The sequence below is a fragment of the Cygnus atratus genome, chromosome 7, assembly GCF_013377495.2.
Source record: "Cygnus atratus isolate AKBS03 ecotype Queensland, Australia chromosome 7, CAtr_DNAZoo_HiC_assembly, whole genome shotgun sequence".
Classification (NCBI taxonomy): domain Eukaryota; kingdom Metazoa; phylum Chordata; class Aves; order Anseriformes; family Anatidae; genus Cygnus; species Cygnus atratus.
In genome coordinates, this window is record NC_066368.1 from 7,207,353 (window position 1) to 7,227,642 (window position 20,290).

The 20,290-nt window shown below is 55.8% G+C and overlaps 1 protein-coding gene and 1 long non-coding RNA gene across 3 annotated transcripts in view; one reads left to right on the forward strand and one right to left on the reverse strand.

Moving 5' to 3' along the window:
• Window positions 1-997: 997 nt before the first annotated feature.
• Window positions 998-8,247, reverse strand: EMX2 (empty spiracles homeobox 2). Its single transcript, XM_035547589.2, has 4 exons — window positions 8,017-8,247; window positions 6,859-7,337; window positions 4,884-5,068; window positions 998-2,640 (listed from the first exon to the last, which is right to left on the reverse strand). The coding sequence occupies exons 2-4, from the start codon at window positions 7,247-7,249 to the stop codon at window positions 2,473-2,475; spliced, it is 744 nt and encodes a 247-aa protein (XP_035403482.1). The 5' UTR covers window positions 7,250-7,337; window positions 8,017-8,247; the 3' UTR covers window positions 998-2,472.
• LOC118248553 (uncharacterized) overlaps window positions 7,734-20,290 on the forward strand; it is a 39,679-nt gene continuing 27,122 nt past the window's right edge. Inside the window, exon 1 of one of the 2 annotated variants that reach the window (XR_004778781.2) lies at window positions 7,734-7,895. This is a non-coding gene — a long non-coding RNA (uncharacterized LOC118248553). The remainder of the gene's footprint in view (window positions 7,896-20,290) is intronic. The other variant, XR_004778782.1, reaches the window with a different exon arrangement.

Below are 20,290 nucleotides of genomic sequence, written 5' to 3' on the forward strand. Positions count from 1 at the left end.
TTTACCTTGGGAATAGCTCCACGAAATAATTAGCCCGGGTTTAAATGGAAGGGACCCGCATTGCGACATGCGTCCGAGCCCTTCCTGGGCCTCTCTCTCATACTTGGAGCGCCGGTGAATGGAAAGTCACCGGGATTGTATAAGGAGCGATGGTAAAAAAAAATAATAATAAAATCGGATTTTTTTTTAAATAAAAATTTGCATAGTACCCGATAGAGCCAACACGTGCACGGAATGTCTAATCTTAACTTTTCAAGGCAGGATGTTTAACAAAGCTCGTATTTTCGCGATGCATTGTAACTTCGCCTTATCACAGTGTAAAGGGTAGTCAGATTGTCCTAAATTATGTCCAACTAGCCCCCCTGGATCCACGGATTAAGAGATTAAAGGAGACCACTGGGCAATGCCTCCTCTTTCCCCTTCATATTCCTGGTATGATAATTGCCTAAACTGATTTGCACTTTCACAAAAGCTTGCAGGATTCTTTGTAGCTCGAACAGAGCAGACGAGGTTTCTCTATCAATGGAAATAAAACTGATTAATGCAGTCTATCAGGCTAAGGAGCAAATGAAGCATGAAAAAACAACTGTGTACCCCCAGAAAACCAGCTAGTTTCCTCAAGGACCCAGAACAACTTTTTTTTTTTTTTTTTTTTTTTTACTTTTCCCCCCCCCCCCCTAGGTCTTTAAGGCTGGAGTTTTCCGCAGAGCCCAGAATCGCTCCCGCAGCGGCGGGGATACGGGCGGCTGGGGCGCAGCCTCTACAGCGACCCGCGGAGGGGATGTCAAAGACATGACCAGGGAAATTAAAAAAAAAAAATCCTCTCCCGCAAAATAAAATGCATATTTTTGCAAAGGAAACCCCTGCTGCAGCCGCACTCTCCCTTTCTGCCGAGCTGCTGCTGCGAACCAGCTCCCATCGCGGCTCGGGTTCCGAGCGGGGAAGGGGCTGGGGGCTGGCTTTGGGTTTTTGTGTCTTTTTTTTTTTTTTTTTTCAAGGTGTTTATTTACGGCGAGTGGGGCTCTGCGGCTTATTTTTAGAGGTCTGTTTACAAGCGAGCGGCTTCATGAAGGCGATGCGCCCGTGGCCGCAGGAATGCGCTGCGCTGCTCCAGCGCCCGGAGCGAGAAAAAGTCTGGGGAGAGGGGAAAATAGATGGCTTCAAATTGTAGGGCATATTGATAAATCTTTATTGACAAAATATTGACAATGACATACTTCTTGGAAGTATATAGCGTGTTAGAATTCTAACAAATTAAACACAAAACACAAAAATATTTACATTCTGGTATAGAAGACATGAAGGAAACATTTGTCACTTTTTTTTTTCTTTTTTTTTTTTCTTTTTCTTTTTTAGTAGCTCTATGATCTCGGAACGTTATAAGGTCAGTGCCTGAAAATTGCCCCAATGGCCATTAGGAAAAAAAAAAAATCAATCCGCGATTTTAAGTCCTTTTTTTTAAGTCCTTTTTCTCTGGATCCTCCCAGCCTGGGAGGTGTCCCCACCGCCAAACCTGGTGGCTAGGTTTGCGCTTTAGTTGTGCTAAAAAATAATCACCGGCCGTTTTCACGGTGGGGATATAACTGGGGAGGGGAGGGAGATGGGGGGGGTAATTTAATTTGATTTTTTTTTTTTTTTTGGCAGAAAAAGTTATCACCAGCCCCAGCCCCCCCGTCCCTCCCCTGCCCCCCCGTGTTTGTCCATCGGGAAGGAACACTATGCTTTGTTATGCTACTTCATTTAGCTTTCACAAACACTTTGACGCCAGAAGTTATCATAAAATGTTTACAGACTGCACATTTCTCGTAAAATAAAATTAAAAAGCACACAGAACCTGTCTTAAAGGGAGAAAAATTACAATTCATTTCTGTCTTTAGGAAACGGGGTATTTTTTTTTTCTTTTTTTCCTCTTTTTTTCCTTTTTTTTTTTTTTTTTTTTTTTTATGCCCAGACGACTTTACACATGCAATTCAAGTTTCTGAAACAGGTGTGGGTTTTGGCTGCTTATGGAAATTTTTCTTTTAAAGACGGAAAATAACAGTGAAGTGCAAAAAACGTCCTGCAAGGTGGTACTATTTCTTTCTCTCTTTTTTTTTTCGTTTTTTTTTTTCCTTTTTAAGATTTTTTTTTAAAGATTTTTTTTTTCCGAAATTTTTTTTTTTTGACGTTACGTTTTTAAAAGTGGACTGCGAGAAACGGAATACCTGTCAATCACCTCGTCCCGGAGTTTTGGCTCTGATTGACAGATCCCCTTTGCCAGAGTTGTGCCAGCGGTGCCCCAGCCTGCACCTCTCGCGGTCTCGCCCTCGCTCGCTCGCGGCTGCCCTCCCAGACGGGGATGGCGATTTGATGAAGAAGATCCCGGTGTCCCTTCCCCGCACCGCCACGCCGGGGTGTGTGAGCCTCTAACACTTTATCTCGGTGCGGTGGCTGGCTTGAAAAAGTCCCAAAGTGCCAGTTTTGTGGGTTTTTTTAATCGTCCGACGTGACGTCGATTTCTTCCGGACTGGCTTGTTTGGTGGCGATCCTCCACCGGTTAATGTGATGAGTCCCTTTTTTCTTCTGTTGTGAGTCTGAACCTTCCTCCTCCAACTTTTGCCGCTTGAACTTCGTCCTCCTGTTCTGAAACCATACTTTTACCTGCGGGACGAAAGGCACCGCCCGTTAGCCCGCCGCCCTCTACCTGGCCTCTACCCTGGTCCGGGGACCCCCGCATCCCTGGGACCACCTGAGCTCCTCCAGACACCTGCAGCAGCCCCCACACCCCCCTGCAGGGCCGCGCAGTTTCCGCGCAGTTTCCGCGCAGTGCCGCCGGCCGCCTCCCCGCACGCCCGCCCTGACGACGGGGCGCCCCCCGGTACCGCTCCCCCCGGGGGCTGCGGGGCTCCAGCGGCTGGAAAGTGAGCCCGGGGGTGCTCCGGGGACACCGGGTCAGTTGCGGGGTGCCCCCCGCACGGGAGCCCCCGGCCCGGCCCGGTACGGTACTGTACGGCGCGACCACCGGGAGCGATGCGCACGGAGCCCAGCGAGAGGGTCGGCCCTAAACGGGCTGTGAGGGTGAGAGCTTGCTCTTGAGAAGTGAATAAAATGAAACCAAACCAAACAAAAAAAAAAAAAAGAAAAAAAGAAAAAAAGACCTAAATTAAAAACGTCCGGCGCTGCCCCGAGCGCCTCCGCGGGGCTCGCCGTCCAGGAGCGATCGTCTGACGGCGAAACCTGTCCTAAATACCGTCCTAAATGCCCCTCCGGATTTGTTCAGCCCCGAATAAATCTGACTTAACCATCCGGCAGCTGACTTCAGTGCTTTAATTACAGATAGTATTGATCTGGGAGCTATCTCCAGGGCTGGCCACACTCCTCGTAGTGGCCAAAGGTAAACATTTTTTTTTTTCCCGAAGCAGTTTAAACTCTGGTTCTGTCTGAAAGTGCCTGATAAAGGCCCCAGCGAGGGGGGAAAAGGGAACTGGAGCATTTTAATAAGCTGGTTTAACCCGCTTCGCTGCCTCTTCAGAACAGAGACCTGCCCGGCCGGACACACATCTCTGCTGCATTTTCATATTCTCCAAAAGTCCCCCATTAAAAAGCTGAGCGGGGAACAAGGGGTGAGTTTAATTTGCTTTTAGTTTGCTAATTGAAGGGGAGGACGGTTCATTTCTGCACGCTGATCTCCCAAAAGGGAGCTCATTTGTAGGGGACTGGGGGTCTGACATCCGGACAAAAGACCCCAACCAGCTTCGGAATCAAGCAGTACAAAGACCACCTTAAATACAGCTTTCCAGTGGAAATAAGCCTGTGACCGGTCCCTTGTTCGGAGAACCTCATAAAAGTGGCGATCCCTTTTTATTGTTTTGTTAGGGAGACATTTTAAAACAAAAGCTCCAACCTCTTTATTGCTTCCCCCACGAAAAGGAGTTAAAAAAAAAAAAAAAGTGTTACAACTTAATCCGCCCAGAGAACGCTCTGTTTACTGGGAACTTTGAACTAGGCTGCGGCTGGGTATTATTATTTTTTTTTTTAAAGTACAGTGCCACATACTGTAGCGAAGACAATCCCCATCTGGAGCCCTCTCTCCACGATCCTCCTGGAAGGGCGCAAAACAAAAGCCCGGCACCAGCAGCGGCACCAGCACCACCACCACCACCACCACAACCCCCCCAAAAGCCCGGCCTCTCTTCCGGCGACGAGAAAACCCCGTGGAAAGCGCCCTCACCTCGGGGCCGAGCCGTCGGGGGGTGCCCGCCGAGCCCCCCGCTCCCCGGCCGGCCCCGAGCGCAGCGGGCTCCGCTGGAGCCCTGGACCGCGGCCAGCCGGCGGTGGGGGGGGTGGGGTGGGGGGGGGTGGGAAGGGGGCTCGTTGCCATCGCTAGTTTCTCCGCTTTTATTTTTAATCGTCGTGGCCTCCCCGGCTGTTTCCTCGTTTTGCCTCTGCCGGACCCGGGGCTGGAAATGAGCGCAAAGCTATCCAAAAAAACGCATTTCCAGCCCAGGATCCAAAGAGGTGTTTTGGTTTTTTTCCTTCCCCCTCCGCCTTTTGTTTTCCGGGCTTTTTCTCTAACGTGTAAATATTTCCGAGGGGCACACCGGGCTCCCAAAAAAACCGAGCGGGGGCTCGCGTTTGCCATCGGCGCATCGCCATCCCCGCCGCCCCCTTCCCACGTCCCTGCGGTGGCACCCGAGCGCCGGGGCTGCCAGCGGCCACCCCAACGACGGCGATCGCCCTCAAAACCGGGCGTGTTTTTATCACTCGCAGCCACGCGGGGACGGGAACCACGTCTCCCCCCCTTCCCGAAGGCCTAAACCTCCGCACGGGGTTTTTGCACGGGGTTTTCGCCTCCGTCCCCCGGCTTTTTCGCTTCGTCCCCGGCCGCAGCTGCTTCCCCTTACCTGAGTTTCCGTGAGGCTGAGGCTGTGTGCCAGCTGTTTTCTCTCTGCTCCTACTACATAATGGTTCTTCTCAAAGGCATGTTCCAGTCTCAGTAATTGGGATGGGGAGAAAGCTGTACGGATCCGTTTGGGTTTCCTGGCCAGTGCGTTGTGCAATAGGAAGCTCTCCGGGCTGGTTTCATTCCCTGGGCAGCAGGGCAAAACGGGGATTAGCAAAACACCTTCCCCAAAAGCACTCGAGAGGAGTTTTTAGCGCAAGAATTTGGGTCTCCCACCATTACCCGCCAGAGAGCTCTGCCTGTTCTTTCTCCCTCCCTTCCTCCCTCTCAGTCTCTCTTTTTCTCTTTTTTTTTTTAATTCAGAAAGCGACCTTAAAAATATTATTTCGATAACTAGGTGCAAGGAATAAGCAGGGGAAGGAGAGAATTGGGAGAAAATCAAACCGTAAACACAAGGCAGGCAGCACTATTAAAAACACACGCAAAAAAAAAAAAAAAAAGTAAAGGAACTGGCCAGAGCCCGGCTGCGGTGTCTGCGGCTTCATCCTGCAGCTGCCCTGCTCTCCCTCACCCGCCGTATCTCTCCGTGTTTGTTTGCTTATTTATTTCCTGAGAGGCAGGGCAAGGCTCCGAGCGCGGCCCCGGCCCGGCCCGGCCCGGCCCAGCACGGCTCCGTTCCGCCGCCGGGCCCCGCTTCCCTCTCCGGGGCCTCCTTCTCCCCTTCGTCCCCCTGGTCCCGGGGGGGGCGACAAACTTCGGGGAGGCCCCGGGGTGCCCACCGGAGCCGGCCTGCTGCGGAGCAGGGATTTTTTTTTTCCCCCTTTTTTATTTATTTATTTTTTTTTTAATTTTTTTTTTGGGGGGGGCGGGGGTCGCCCTCCCGGCCGGCCCCTGCATCTCCTCAAATCGGTCCATCCAAGGTGGAAAACCCACCGAGGGTCTCTCCCCGCAAGTGCCTTAAAAATCGTTGCAGCAGCGGCAGCAAGGAGGAGGGTGTGTTTGGGAGCAGGCTGTGGCTCAACACCGGGACGTTTCCGCCTTTCATCTCCCGCTCCTTCCCAATCGCCTGATGGCTGTGACAAATAATTTGGTGAGCGAAACCTGTAATTTTATTCTGCGAGGGTAATAATCCAGCTCGTATCTCGGTCCGCCTGGCTTCGGGGAGAGCGGCTCCTTTTCCAGCCCGGCTGCAGCCGCTGCGGAAGGCCAGGGTAAAAGGGGGCTCGCAGGTGGATTGTTTTCGTTGGGAAATAACAAATAAAAAATTGGAAAAAAAAAAAAAAGAAAAAAAAAGGAGAAGAAAAAACAACAGATGGAGTCCTCCGAGAGGAGGCTGATTTTTTTGTTTGTTTGTTCGCTGGTTTAACGAAAGAAGCAGGGACTGGACCCATTACGGGAGGAAATCTTCTCCCCCTTCGGAGAAGAAGCTGCCGGTCGCAAAGGGTTAAAGAAGGGGGATTTTATTGATTGGGCGCCATTGGGTTTGGTTCTTTTCCCTCAGCTGGGCAGCGATCACTCGGCAGCCCGGAGGCTTTCCCTGCCTGCACCGGCCCTCAGCCCCGGCTCTCCCGGCAGCCCCAAATCCTCGGCTCTCTCCTGCGCTGGGCTTTTATGGCTATTTTTTTCCACCCTTCTCCTTCCCCTGGGCTCCGTCCCAGCCCCTTGCTGGGGCGCCACCCGCGCACCCCTCCCGGCTTTCGGGGTCTCTGCGTAGGTTTGAACTAAAATACCCAGGCGGCTTTTCCAGCCCCGCTTCTTTCGGGGAGCAAAAACCCGGGGAAGCCGGGGCCGGCACTGCCCTGATCCTGCTCGAAGGGAGCCCAAACCGAGGGCAAACCCTCGGCCGAGCCCGACCCGCAGGGCTCCGACGGCTCCCGGGGGCCGAGGGCTGGATAGGGGCCGGGGGATGGCTGGGGACGGACGGGGGGAGCCCGGCCGCGGGTGGGAAAAGGGGGGAGAGGAAAAGTTGCACGTACCTTGGAACCTCTGGCCCAGATACCGGTAGCGGTGTATTAGCCAGGGGTAGAAGGTGGAGGGGTCCCTCTGCTGCGAGGCGAAGAGCGGGTGCGTGGAGTGCGAGGCGGGCAGCGGGTGGGCGGCCAGGGCGTGGGGAGGGGGCACGGGATGGACCGGCACGGCCGGGTTCGGCGGGTGCGAGACGGCCTCTGCAAAGACCAAGTCCGGGTTGGAGTAGACCCCCCTGCCGGTGGAGTGGAAGCCGTTGAGAAAAGGGTTCATCGGGCTGGAATTGGCATAGCTCAGCGCCGCCGGCCGGATAGGATCCTCGGAGCGAGACGCGGGCAAGGGGCTGTCTTTGGCCACCAGCGACTCGATGGTGAAACACCGCTTGGGTGCGGGCTGAAACATGCTGCCGCGGCGAGAGTCCCCGAGCGAATCTCTGCCTGGCTCTCTGGTGCGCGGGAGGCGATCCGGGGAAGTTTGCAGCAGGGAGTGACTTGAGGAGGGATAGATACACACATAAATAGACAGGGGCTGGAGGAAAGGAGGCAGCGGCAGCCAGCGGTACCCAAAAGGGAGACACACGCACGCACACACACACACACACACAAGAAAAAAAAAGTTGCTGGGAGAAGTTTCCCTCCTGCAAGGAAAAGGCGGTCGCCCCCCCCCCCCCCCTCCCTAAGTCCAAAGACAATCCATGGATGTGATCGGCCCCTTCACAAGTTGTGCAAACGATTTGTTAGTTCATGAGCCTAATTAGTGCTGGGATCACATAAACAGCTTCCTCTGAAGCCTGGTAAATGGCTTGATGATTGGTCGCTATTACTCGCCTTGAGGTTGAAGGGGGAGACTCTTTAAAGTGCGTCAGAGGGGAGGCGAGCGCCGGGCAGCGCCATCGGGAGGGATGGAGCCGCGGATCGGAGTGCGCCGGGAGCGCGCAGAGCGGCGCGGGGGGAGCGCGGCACCCGCCCGGCCCTGCCCGCGCAAGCCCCGCGCAAACCCCGCGCAAGCCCCGCGCAGCGCAGCGCGCCCCCGGCTGCGGGCGACCGAGGTAGGGGGACGGGGGCGGCGCGGGCTGGGGGGGCTCCGCATCTCTCCGCGGGGTGCGGGAAGGGGGGGAAGGAGGAAAGCAGCGCGGCTCCGCCGGCCCCCCCCCCCCCCCCGGGGGTTACCTCGGTGTGCACGGAGCCCCGCCGTCCCGGGGGGGGTTGCCCCGCTCGGAGAAGGCGTCGTGTGCCGCTGCGGGGACGGGCTGCCCTCCTCCTGCAAAGTTAGCGGTGCCCCCCCGCACGGCGAGGGGCCGCAGACAAAGCGCAGGGCAGCGGCATGGTGCGAGCCGGGCCCCGCCGGGCGCTCCCCTACGGGACAGGGGAGAGAGTCTCCGGTCCCGGCCCTGGCCGGATTTTCGCGATTACCTTTGGGTCCGGGGATGATTTTAGGGCTGAGTTCTTCTCCTCCCATTGGCTGGGGCCGCGGAATAATTATGATCACATCCTAATACTCTTGGCTGGTGCTTACTGTTTATTGGTAGTTAAGGATCTATTATCTATTCATCAGCCTCCCATTTTTGCCAATTACATTCTTCTAAAGTGAAGTACCAGCAGGTATTTTGCACATTTACAATTAATGATAAAAAATCTGGCGTGCTTTAAATCTATTACGCCGCTGTGTAATTTATCTTAAAGATGCAGAATTGCTAATGTAAATTAATGTTTCTGTCGAACCGAGGGGACGGGGGGAGGCTTAAAACCAGCCCAGCGTTTCTTTCCTTCGTTCACGCACTTTGTTTTCTTTTTCCTTTCCACTTTATCCACAAAGAATCCGTTACTCCGCCGCATTAAAACAGGCTCCAAATCGCTGTCGAAGCGGTGCCGGGAAGGTCCTCGCTTCTTTCCAGTAAAGGGCGAGCTGAACTCTGGGCGCCTTCCCCGCTCCCCGTTCGCAGCTAGCCGATATTTTTCACCCGATAGCAAACCGGGCTAAAGAGATGGGGCAAAACAGCGCCGGGCACGCGAGGATGCCGGGTTTTTACGCCTTTTGTTTAGGGACTCCTTTCCCTTTGTGTGCGCCGCGCTGCGCGCACTCGGTGCGGGGACAAGTTCGCTTTCCGTGTAAACGTAAATGTGCTCCCCGGCTCGGAGCGGCTGCGCCTACGGACACCACAGACACACGTGCGTGCGATGGCAGGGACAAAGTGAGAGGGGTGCTCGCAGGGAAGGCGTAACTCAAGGCTTCTGAGGGATTTTGCAGCGCGGTGCGGCTCTCGCACGGCTGGGAGAAGCTCTCCTCCCGGCCGCCGGGCGCAGAAAGGCACGGCCCCACCGGGCTGAGGCGGATTTGCCCCCTCGTGTGCCTTGGGAACAGCCCGAGGTTCAACTTTTCAAGTCCCCTCGCCCCTTTTCTGCAGCACCTCTCACCGAGCCGGCGGTACCGCCGCCCGTGCGGACGGCTGGTTGCGTTGGAAGGAGCCAGGCTCAGAAAGTGCCCTAAACACGGCGGGTGTTTGGGGTGCTGAACCCGATGGGGTCTCGGTTCCTGAGCACTGAAAAGAAAAAGAGAAACTTTTCCTTCTAGGAAGAGACGCGATCTGCATCTGCGTATTTACACTTCCCCGGGACTGCAACATGAATCTGAACTGGGAAAAAAAAAAAAAAAAAAAAAACTTCAACTCCTTTTTTTCCTTTTTTTTTCCTTTTTTTTTTTTTTTTTTCCAGACATCCTGAGATAATCACAGGGCTGCTTTGAAAATTGCATCGAGCAGTTCGGCAGCCGGGGAGGGAGGAATTACCCGTGTGAAAACCAGCCTCACCGGCACGCACGCCGAGCGGGGAAAAGCGGCCAAAAGGCTCACTCCGTTTCCCTCGCCCCTCTTCCCTGGGAAATATTCGCTAGGCTGAAATCCCCTCCCGGAGGGGGTCCCGTCGCTCTCGGGAGGAGCGGGGAAGGCCACGGCTGCTGCTCAGAGGGAGCAGGGACCTGGAGCTTCCCCTGCCCGGCCCGGCTCGGCCCGGCGCGCCCCGTACGGCGGCTGCGGCCGCTCCGCTCCGCGCCCTGCTCGCCTGCTGTGCCTGCTGTGCACATCCATACGTCCCTATACATCCCTATCTATCGATGGATGTGCCTGCCTGCCATCGGACAGAGCAACCGCAGGGTGCAGAGCCCGGGGAGCACCGGCTGCCTGGTTTTGTCACGGAGAAAATAGGCCGGGGATGGTCGGAACGGAAACCAAGAGGGCTCGGGATGGGGTTTCCCAGTATTTTCCGCGTCCCCCTGGTTCCCCATGTCACTCTCCAGCCGTGTCCCGGGGCACCTCCCGCCGCTGCCTGCGCTGCCCGGGCGGGGGCCGCTCGGTGCGCACCGGGGCACGGCTCCCGCAGCTCCTCGGGGGGCTTTGCCGGCCCCGCATCCCGACGGGCCGCTCTCCCCTGTCCTCTTGGCGTCTACGAGGAGAAAATCTGGCAGGGGCTCCCTTCCCAGCAATCCCCGATCTGCTCCAAACACACTTGGAGGCAGCCTCTCTCGGAGGGAGGGGTGCGCTACATTCGCAGTCAGATTACATGGCTGGCCTCAGAGGCAACTAGCTTCGGATTTCCAAACTAATACTCATCTTTTAAAAGCCGAGCCAAGAAGAAAATGCGAGGAAGGCCTCAGACGCGGGAGACCTCGGGGTAAGGCGGTTGTTTACGGGCTGATCCAGGCTGAACTTTGCCAGGTGGGGGCTGGCGGGGAGGAAAGTTTCAGCCTGCACGGAACTTTTCTTGTTCCAGGCTGGATTTGTCCGTCCCCGCTCCCCGGCTCCCAGGGAGCTGTGTCCGCAGCGGGGCGGAGAGGTGGCACAGACGGGTCGTGCCTGGAGAGGGCTCGCGTGAATTAGCGGGGTTAAACTCATAATTTAATTCCGTCGTGGGCATCCTAAAGCCCAGGAGGTGAGGCCGAGGGTGCTGCAAACCCTTCACAAAAGAGCGCTGCGAGAAGGGAGAGAGGCGCAGCGCCGGGCCGGGTACCCGGAGCCCCCGGGGGCTCCGACGGGCAGGTGGATGTCCTCCGAGGGGGTCTCGCTGCCACAGTCCGGCTTTCCAGCGTGGATAGCGGCCCTAAAACTCTCCGTTCCCCTTATTTTGGCCCTGCCGTGACGGCCCAGCTTTAGCAGCACCTCCTAGCAGGGGGATGCGGCGAGGACAAAAGAGGAAAAAAACGGGGCGTCGGGTGGCGGCCCCGGAGCTCCCCACCGGGTGCCGTGGGAGCGGCTTTCTGCCGGCATCCCGCACCGCCCGGCCCCAGCGAAGCCTCTCCGGGCCCGTCCCGTCCCTGCCCGGGGCTCGGCGGCGGCGCATCCGCGGGTCCGGAGCATCCGCGGGGTGGCAGCGCCCTCTGCCGCCGGCAGCTCCCTTCCGCGGGGCCCTTTTTGCGCCCATCGGCCGCAAATTTGCGCGCCCCGGGCCGTCGCCTGTCCCCGCGGAAGGCCGCTGTCCCGGCCAGCCTCGGCCACAAGCAGCAGCGCCCGTCCCAAAAACCCGCAGCTCCGGGGATGCTCGCAAGCCATCCGACCATCCCCTGCGCTTTGCTTTTTTTCTTCATTTTTTAATTTGATTTTATTTTTCACACCTCGTGGCTCGTTGCACGCCGTTGATGGCAACGCCATCGTGCGCTCCTGGATGAGGGGGGCATTTGTTAAAGAGTTGTTTTTTTGTTGTTGTTGTTGTTTTTTTTTTTTTTCTCCACCACCTGCCGGGACGCAGCCGGCGGGGCACCGGCAGCCGGGTGCTGAACGGCTGCCCTGCGAGCTGCGTGTTCCCGGAGGCATCTCTGCTGCGAAAGCCCTGATTCTGCCACCAGGGCTCTCCCGGGATGGGAAGTCACCAGACTTAAAAACTCAACCGAGACCCGGGGCAGCGCTGCCGGGCAGCCGGGGCCGCACCAACGGGGGGCTCCGAGCATCCCGGGCGATCCCGTGCGGGCAGAAAGGTGCTGGGGGAGCAGCGGTGTGTGCAGAAAAACTCTCGCACCTGATGCTTATTTCTCTCGCTGGAAGACGATGGATCCCAAAGGAAAAACGAGGGTCCCCCTCGCAGCCTCTCTCTGCGCTTGGGCTGCTCCGCACCGGGGTGCGCAGCATCCATCCTCCACCCTGCGCGGCCGGCTGCTGCCCTCACCCGCTGTGCCCCCCACCCCGACCCCCTAAATTAGTGTTTCCCAGCTCCGGAGCGAGCTGTGCGGCTCCGGTGTGCGGAGTTGGTTAAGAAAAGGAGTTTTCCTGCCCTGCCCGGTGCCCGCCGGTTCCAACCCCAAAGCCCTTCCAGCCCTGGGGCTCGGCCGCCCGAGGTTTGCCTGGCGGCGGCGATGGCACCCCCCGGGGCTGTAGTTGCAAACTTTCCTCAACTTTCCTCCGGACTGATTTTACCGCCGTCGAAACGGAGGGAAAACAATAATTCTTCAAAAGATTAATTTTCTACGGAAAAATAGAAAATTGCACTATTAGTTAACATTAGCTCCGCTCGGCACTTTTTGTTACTATTGGAGCGCTTTGAGTTTCTCCTCGAGACGTTTAATTTTGTTAGTTTTGCTTGTGTAAAGTGCTCCCAAAGGGCCCGATCCTGCCGTCCCGCCGAGGCACGTTTGCTTTTCATTTCACGGCACGTTTCGCTGGCTATCAGGGCGGGTCGTTGCTATCTTCTGCGGGATCGAGGAGTTTTTAAGCACCACACGGTGCCATGCGCTGCGGCTGGCCGTGCCGGGGGCAGTCCCCGGGGAACCCCAAACGCCGTGGGGCGGCCTCTGCATCCTCCCCCGGCAGCTGCGGACCCCGCAGCTCGGTCGAGCCCCGCGGCAAGTGAGCTCTGCCCCGAGCCCCCTTCCCCTCCGCCGTTAGCTCAGTGGCCCGTTCGTTTCTGTCTTCCCTCTCGCCCACCGGCTGGCGAAATTCGGGCTTGCAAAGAGCTGAGGGCATTGCGGGGGGATTCATATCCTGCACCCCTCACCACCACCGGCATCGCCTCCAGGCATCTACCTCCCGGTGACCTGCATGAGGCCGAAGGGGTTTGCAGTGAAAGAAGCAGAATAACTCTCAAATAATTCTCCAAGCTTCCAAAGTACAGCGCTTCGACATTAGCACGTTGAAGTGTCGTTTAGTGTAGTAATCAATACGTATTTCATTTTAAATCATGCAATTATTTTTTTTTTCGAGGACCTGAAGAACGTAATTGCTTGCAGTGGCACCTTGGAACAGAAACCCAAGTGTCCTGCTTTGACACGAATAACCTTGCCGAATTCCTCCCCTGGCTGATGTGTTCCCAAATTTTCAGGCTTGCGGGGATGCGCGCGCTGTGGAACTCGTACAGCGTGCGTTAAAAGAGAGCTCCTAAAGCGAAATCAGCCTTTTCCGTGGATGTTTTAGGCCCCCGAGACCCGAGGTGGCTTTTTATCCGTGCATAATCTATGTCCCACGAATACGTGCGGGCTGTTTCTTAAACGGCGTGCGCGATTCCGTCGGGTTACCGCTCCGTTACGTGGTGTTGGATGCTCCCGTCCAACAACCGCATTCAACCGTAGGCTAGTCCCCAATTAAAGGCTCTTTTACAATCTACATTTTTTTTTTTTTTTTTTCTTTCCTGGAGGGAGGGAAAAAATAAGGGAAAAGCTTTTTTAGGAGTTTCGGCAAACTTCACCCCGGCGCGGTGCGTGAGGGAGGGGACACCTGGGGCAGGGGTGGCTGCCTTTTTTCGGATCGCCACCCTGCCCGTTCCCGTCGGGGCACACAGCTCGCTAACCGCCTGGCCGCCTCTTTTCGCCGCAGGAACAAAGGGCGAGGTCAGGCCCCTCCGGGGGAGTCCCGCAGAAGCGCTGCGCCCTCCCGCGCGCACCCCGCTCCGCGGGCGCGGACGAGCACCGGGGTTGCGCGGCTTGGCCGACGCTTTGCCAGCCTCCAGACCTCCCCGCAGGTCCCCGGGCACAGCAGCCGGGTGGCAGGGCCGTGCCCAAACAGCCGCTGCTAGGGGCGTTTGCTGCGGGAGTAGCGGCTGCTCTCGCCGGGGGCTGCGCGCCCGAGCCCCCCGGCGCAAGGGGAGAGCGCAGCGCTGAGCGCCCGGCGGAGAGGGGTCCCCCGGAGCAGGGGGGACAGCGGGGGTGCTCCGGGGCTGCCGACCCCAAATCTCGCCCTGGAGCTTTGCGGAGCTGCGGCGGCGCCGGGGAGCCGGCCTGTGCGCTCCCGCTCTGCGGCCGTTGAGCCGGCAATCGAAAGTGACCCCCTCGCCCAGCTCCTGCGAGGTCTGGGCTGTTTGATGCTGGAATCCAACGAAAGTCTGAACTCGAGGGGTAATTTTCTCCATATGGGCAAGCGAGCGCGCACGCAGCGGCTCTCTCCAAAAAAAAATTGCCTACCTCCGATTGTTTTTCACTTTCCACAGTCAGTTACAGGGAAAAAAAAAAAAAAAAAGGAAAAGTGAAAAAAAAAAAAAGAAAAGAAAAAGAAAAGAGGAGAGATCATATGGTAAGGAAAGTGCTTTTTCTCGCAGGTCGGAGGAGGCGGCCAGGCTGCCCCGCCGGCGCAGGCTGCGCTCCCAGCAGCGCACACCCGCACCGCGCAGCGGGCGTCTCCGGCCGGGGTCCGCGGGGGTCGCGGAGGGGGAGAGCCCCCCGCAGACAAAGCGAGGGATGGAGAAGGCAGGGAAGGCGCCTGGAGCTCCGCGTGGGAGGCTGCGAGGAGCCTGCTGAGTGCCGCAGCGGAGCGCCGCTGCTGAAAACGTGCTCGGCAGCTTCTCGAGGAAGCGGAGCCGAGCCCCGGGCAGCGCTGCCCGCAGCTCCCCGCGTCCTCAGGGCGCAAACGGGGGAGCGGAGGCCGGGCCGAGGGCAGGGAGGCGGCGAGGCAGCGCTCCATGGGCCTCCCGGCCTCCCTCCGGGAGCCTCGGACGGGAGGGTTTTCCCCTTCTTATTTCGGGAGAGAGGGAGGAAGAGGAGAAGCTGGCCGAGCAGGGAGGGCTTGGGGAAGGCTGCAGCCCGGCCGCCGTGCGGCATCGCGGGGAGAGACCCAGCCGCTGCGAGGGGGGAAGGAAAATCACACCCTCGCACTCGATATGATTTTATTTTATTTTTATTTTATTGTTTTAAGATTTCAGTGAAGCTGCCCGACTTGTTAGCCGTTCGCTCCGTCCAGCCAGGGCAGAAATCCTCCCATCTACAAGCGGGGACGTGCGCGGAGGAGGCAGCCGGCACCCGCTGGTCCCACGGCGGCACCCAAGGGCTCCGCTCAGCGTTTTTCCGCGGCCGGGGCTGCTCCTTTCAAACGAGCAAACCTGCCGCGTTTGTTCGGTTGTTCGGTGCTTTGGTTGAAAGAGCCGTGCCGTTTTCCTGCTCGCAATTTAGCTGCCAGGGAGCCTTCTGCTCCCGGCGATCGCCGCCGTGACGTTGAGTTATGGAAACACTACAGGTGTTACCGTGGTGCTGGGGAATTAATTCGCCTTCCTTCCCCCCCTCCTCCTTCCCGGAGTTATTTCCTAGCCTTCCCAGATAGCTGGGAATGGGTCCCACATACCCCGGAGCTGTAAATTGAGCGCTGAAATCCTTGATCTCGCTGATTCTTTGGAGAATTAAATCTGGCCTCAGTTTACAGGAGGAAGCGAAGTCAATCTCGGAGGTTTTGCGAAGAAAGGCTGTTATTTCCTAGAGGATAGGCGTTTAAGTTGTTAAATATTAGTTTTTAATTACATATTGTTCTTTTAAAAATAATATTTATCCTCAACTCCGGGCAGGTATTCAATTGAATTTTCAAGCCATCAGCTCACCAGTCTTTACGCGAGCGATGGAAAATAACTCAGCGTGCAAGAGCCCGGCCGGGCTCCTTCGGCTTGAGCGCTGCCCACCCGCTCGGGGTTGCGGGGGGGCCGCGGTGAAGCAGCTCAGGGGGCAGGGGGCCTCCTTCTGCCACAGCCCCAGGGGGACCAAACGCCCTGCCGAGGGCACAGCAGCAAGGATCAGAGCCTTGGGCTGCCCCACCAGGTCCCTGAGGCCACATCTTCCCCCCAAGACACCCCTGCGAGGGGCTGATCCTGCCCCCCACCCGCACAGCACCGCTCCCCAGCACCCTCCGCTCTGCTCCTTACACAAAAACCCCGCTGCAACTTTCTTCTCGGGCCGTGCCCGTTTGCCATCACTTTTCCTTGCAGGCTTCCCCCCCCAGCCCGCAGTTTCCCCGCACCCCAAGTGGCCCTTTGGCAAATTGAGCTCCCCCCAATCCCAGACCACCCTAACCCCGGCCTCAGCATCTCGGAGCCGGGGCCGGCCCCCTTGGGGTGACCCCAAAGGGGCAGGCACACGGGCACTGGGGGTCACAAGTGGATTTTGTGGGTTCGGAGGCAGCGAGGGCCTTGCTTCGGCGTGTAAACGCTTCTGCTCCCCATAAAGTGGCAGAACACACTGAAAAGAACATATGCGGGGCAGCATCTGCTCAGCTAGATGCATCTCGCAGAGGAGTATTGCCTTTTCACCTCCAGGTCCTAAATGGGAAATATAAAGAGGTTGATGTCGTCTATTCTGTTTGCAATTGCCTATCCTAGGATTAAAGAGCTCTCCGTTTTACTGGCTGTCTTTCATTTAACTGTTTGGAGACCAGAGATGGAAAATATTTGCAGAGAAGAAAAGAATAGCTGCATGGGATCATTTGCAATTCAGTGTGAAAATATTCTAACAAACCCATTTCTATCCCAGTGCCGCTGAAAAAATAGCACATAGCCGTCAACAGCCCATTGCGCCCTGCTGGACAGCACGGAAAGTTTTAGGCAACTAAATTCCTAATCGGAGACAGCAGCAAACACCACAATCATGTCTTTGACTAAACTGTGGGGCAGCTTTAATTGCAAAAAAAAAAAAAAAATGCTCGCAATGGCTAAAATATTACGGGTTGGGTAAATGGGAGACTTCCCGCGAGTGGCAGAGCGGGCAGCCTGCAGGGGCAGCGCCCCGGGGGGCGCACGGCCGGGCTGGCACGGGGGGAGCCCCCGGGAGGCACCGGGGGGGAGAAAACGGGGAGGGGGGGTGAGGTTTTGGGGGCCGCACGCCCCGAGCATGCAGCTTTTTGAACCGAGAGCCACGAAGAAATTAGCGTCGGGGACGTTAAAATCCCTTCCCCTTGTCCCCGCCACCACGGGAGGGACGCTTCGTGCTAAAACGCGCTGCGGGAAGGATGAGCAGGGCTCGCCGTCCCCAAATCGGCCCCAGGTCCCCCAGAGGGTCTCCCCCCCCGTGTCCCCCCGCTCCCAGCCCCCAGGCTGGCCGCACAGTGCCCACTGGTGGCTGGCCGGGTGGGGAGCACAAGGTGCAGCCAGCCCTGGCATGGGGCCGCCTGCCCAGGAGGCTCCTGGAAAAGGCTCCTGGCACATCGGCTGCTGGTTCTTGCTTGCATCGGGCATCCCAGAGTGGGAAGGAAGGGGGGAAGAAGGGAACGGGGGCGCCAATGTGTCCATTCCCAACTAAAGCTGTGTCAACACCCAGCACCCAGGGGAATCCCACCACTGCGCCGTTCCCGGCAGTCATGTGCAGGCCAACAGAGATCTTGTGCTCTGGCACCTAAGAGCCTTCTTGGAGGAGTGGTTGGTTGTGGATTATCCTTTTGCCTTGCCATAACACTTAGCAGACCCTGACAAGGGTTAGGGCTCCCTTATGCTAGGCTGCGCTATGGATGGAGCCAGATGACAGTCCCTGGCCCAGGGGTCTAAGAAAGAGGACAAAGTAAGTGTCTGCGTCTTGAATAAAGCAAGAAGAGAAAGCGTCAAAGTACAGTAAGCTCGTGGTGAGAAATGTTGGAGCTGAGGACAAAAGGACATTGCTAACTCCTGTGTGCTCCTCATGAGCCTTCTTCTGCTCTGGCTTGAAGTCTGTGGCAAAATGTCTCTTGTTACTTCACGTGCAAGATTAAACCTCATTGCATGGCGATCTCATGATCACATCTAGCTCTCAAATAAGATTCTGCATCTTGCTTTTTTTCTACAATCTTAGACCTGTGTATCTCCATGCTATGCTGAGTATTACCTGGTACCAAGACAGAAGTGCTGAGAATGCCATAAACCAAATCTCAGGACAAACCATAGAAGCAGGACGTGTAGTCACAGTGAAGATGACTTGCATATGTGATTTAGGAATTACGTTGCAACACTTAATCTCTGCGCTACTGCGTCACTCAACAACGCTTCCTTAATGCTTTCTATGGAAAAAACTCCCTTTTTATTTAGAACAATTAAATAGTTATCAAGTCATCAAAAATGGCCATGTGAGCTTGGAGGAGGGAGCTTACTATCAACTTTCCTTTCTAAATATGACTATACAACCCATATCTGTGGTCAAAATGAAGGAATAAACCTGAGGCCTCAGAGGGGATCAGTTACTTCAGGTTCATTTGGCCTTGTATTTTTCTCGACTTTTCCAACTTTTTCAAATAATCAGTAACCACTGATTCTCATCTGTTATCCTTAGATTTGAGAGTCTCAGGCAATGGGTAAGGAAACATAGCTCCAGTAAGTTTTTCATTCCACCTTAACCTGTCGGTAGGCAGTTAAGGTGCTGTGGCACACAGAGTGAAAGGGAAAGGTAAAGCAGACACACACACACACACACACACACACAAGCCTGGCCTTCCTTTCCAGCTGTGTCAGGCTGCAGACCTCACCTCCAGGACGAACTCCCCCGTCAGCACCAAGCACGTTTCTTGCTGTCAGACATGTTCTGGACAAGATGCGTAATGGCATTGTTTTGGGGCAAACTATTTCCTCAGGGCTGTCTCTTGGGCAGCTTGCCTGCGACATAAACACGCTCTGAAATTTAGACCAGAAACATTAGCAACTACCAAACAAAAACATACAACACACGCAGGCAGCCAAAATACAACAAATTACCCGTCAGGTCTCTGCTATGCAAATACTTGCAGCGAGGTAGAGCCGTACTACGTTACCTGCAAAAAGTTCATTAAGAGGTTGCCTGAAGCTGTGTTTTTTACCCACAGCACTCACTTTTCAGGCCACTCACCATTCACCTAGCAGAGATCATGGGGCACTGGCTGCTTTATTTTGCATTCCTGTTCCTACGAGCGCTGTGCCAGGCAAGCAGGCTCCGTGGCAAGGGAGAGAGAAACACCGAACAAAAGGATGGTCCCTGCCCCAGAGCACTCCCAGTCTTAACATAAGGTACAAAGCAGAGAGGGGAAAAAAGGGGGAAAAAAAAAAGGAAAAGAAAAAGAAAACAGCAGGTGGAGACAGGGAAGTGAAAAGAAAGGATGAGACAGTGCTGATTGGTGTGATAGCGAGCGGCCTCAGCACAGCAGCTGCTATCTGGCATCAAATTCTTCGCATAAGCGGTGGCTGGATGGGGCCTACGGGGAACTCGCCAGCACATTTTACCACACGAGCCATACGTCCTGTGTCACAACTGCCAAAAGCGCTTTGGGGTTGTAAGGATGGTTTGTGGTTGTGGCTTGGCAAAAGGCGTAAGAAGGCAAGAGTGTGTGCCTTTCGACTGCTGATATGCCAAGGAGAAAAAAAAATAGTAAGACTTTCAAGGCCAGGCCTTGTGACATTATCATGAAAAGAAATGTTTATTTATAACGAGAGAGCAAACTTGTGAAGCACAAAACCTCGCCGGCAGTCTCCAGTGCTTTGGAAGTGGCATTCAGAAAGTCTTCCCAGCCTCAGCCCCCTGCCCGAGCTGCCAGGCCGTGCTGGAGGTGGGCTGGGAGCAGGGTTTGAGAGCTCCCGACGCCTGCGAGCTCCAGCCAGGTGTCCTCAGGAGGTCAGCACCTGGTCAGGGTAGGAGCTGGGCTGCCCTGGGTTCTTTGCTTGCCCGCATCTGGCACGGTGCACACCTCAGTTTGGAAACCTGGATCCGTATTAGGTTACACTTTGAGTTCAAAAATCATTCATGTCAGTTTGAAAACCACATCCCTTAAAACATCGTGTACTTTAGCATTCTTTCTCTCCTCCCCCCAGGTCCCTTGCCTTTCATTTAGCAGCCTTTTAAGACCATCATGTGCTTGAACTCTGAGCTGCTCCCGGGCATCTAAAAAAGTAATCGGAGTGTTTAGGCTTTAAATGGATTCTCTTTTCAATCTAAATGGTATCACACATCAGAGATGACAGAATGAGTGGCTGAAGAGAGATTAGAAATTCTCCTAAACTGTTTGGTAATTAAATCATCTACACATCCACATATTTGGTCGAAGAAACTCTGACTGCCCTAGGCCCCATCTCCCATGTGCTCCCACCACCTCTCGACATGTTCTGTAAAAAATCAACACCCAATCCGACCTGAAAATATTGGCATCAGTCCCGCTGTCAGCTGCCTGTTTGGGATGTCTCAGTGCCTCTCTCTGAGGGAACGCTACTGTCCCGGTGGAGCATCCTGAACCTTCCTCGGTGCCTGACTCCAGCCAGCAGATGACAGAATTAGACACTATCCCACCTTTGGGAC

Excerpts from the sequence above, each read along its gene's own strand:
- EMX2 (XM_035547589.2), bottom strand. The coding sequence starts at position 7,249 with ATGTTTCAGCCCGCACCCAAGCGGTGTTTCACCATCGAGTCGCTGGTG. Across the intron at positions 5,069-6,858 it reads TCTGGGCCAGAGGTTCCAAG|GGAATGAAACCAGCCCGGAG; the intron begins GTACGTGCAACT and ends CCTGCTGCCCAG. Across the intron at positions 2,641-4,883 it reads TCAGCCTCACGGAAACTCAG|GTAAAAGTATGGTTTCAGAA; the intron begins GTAAGGGGAAGC and ends TTCGTCCCGCAG.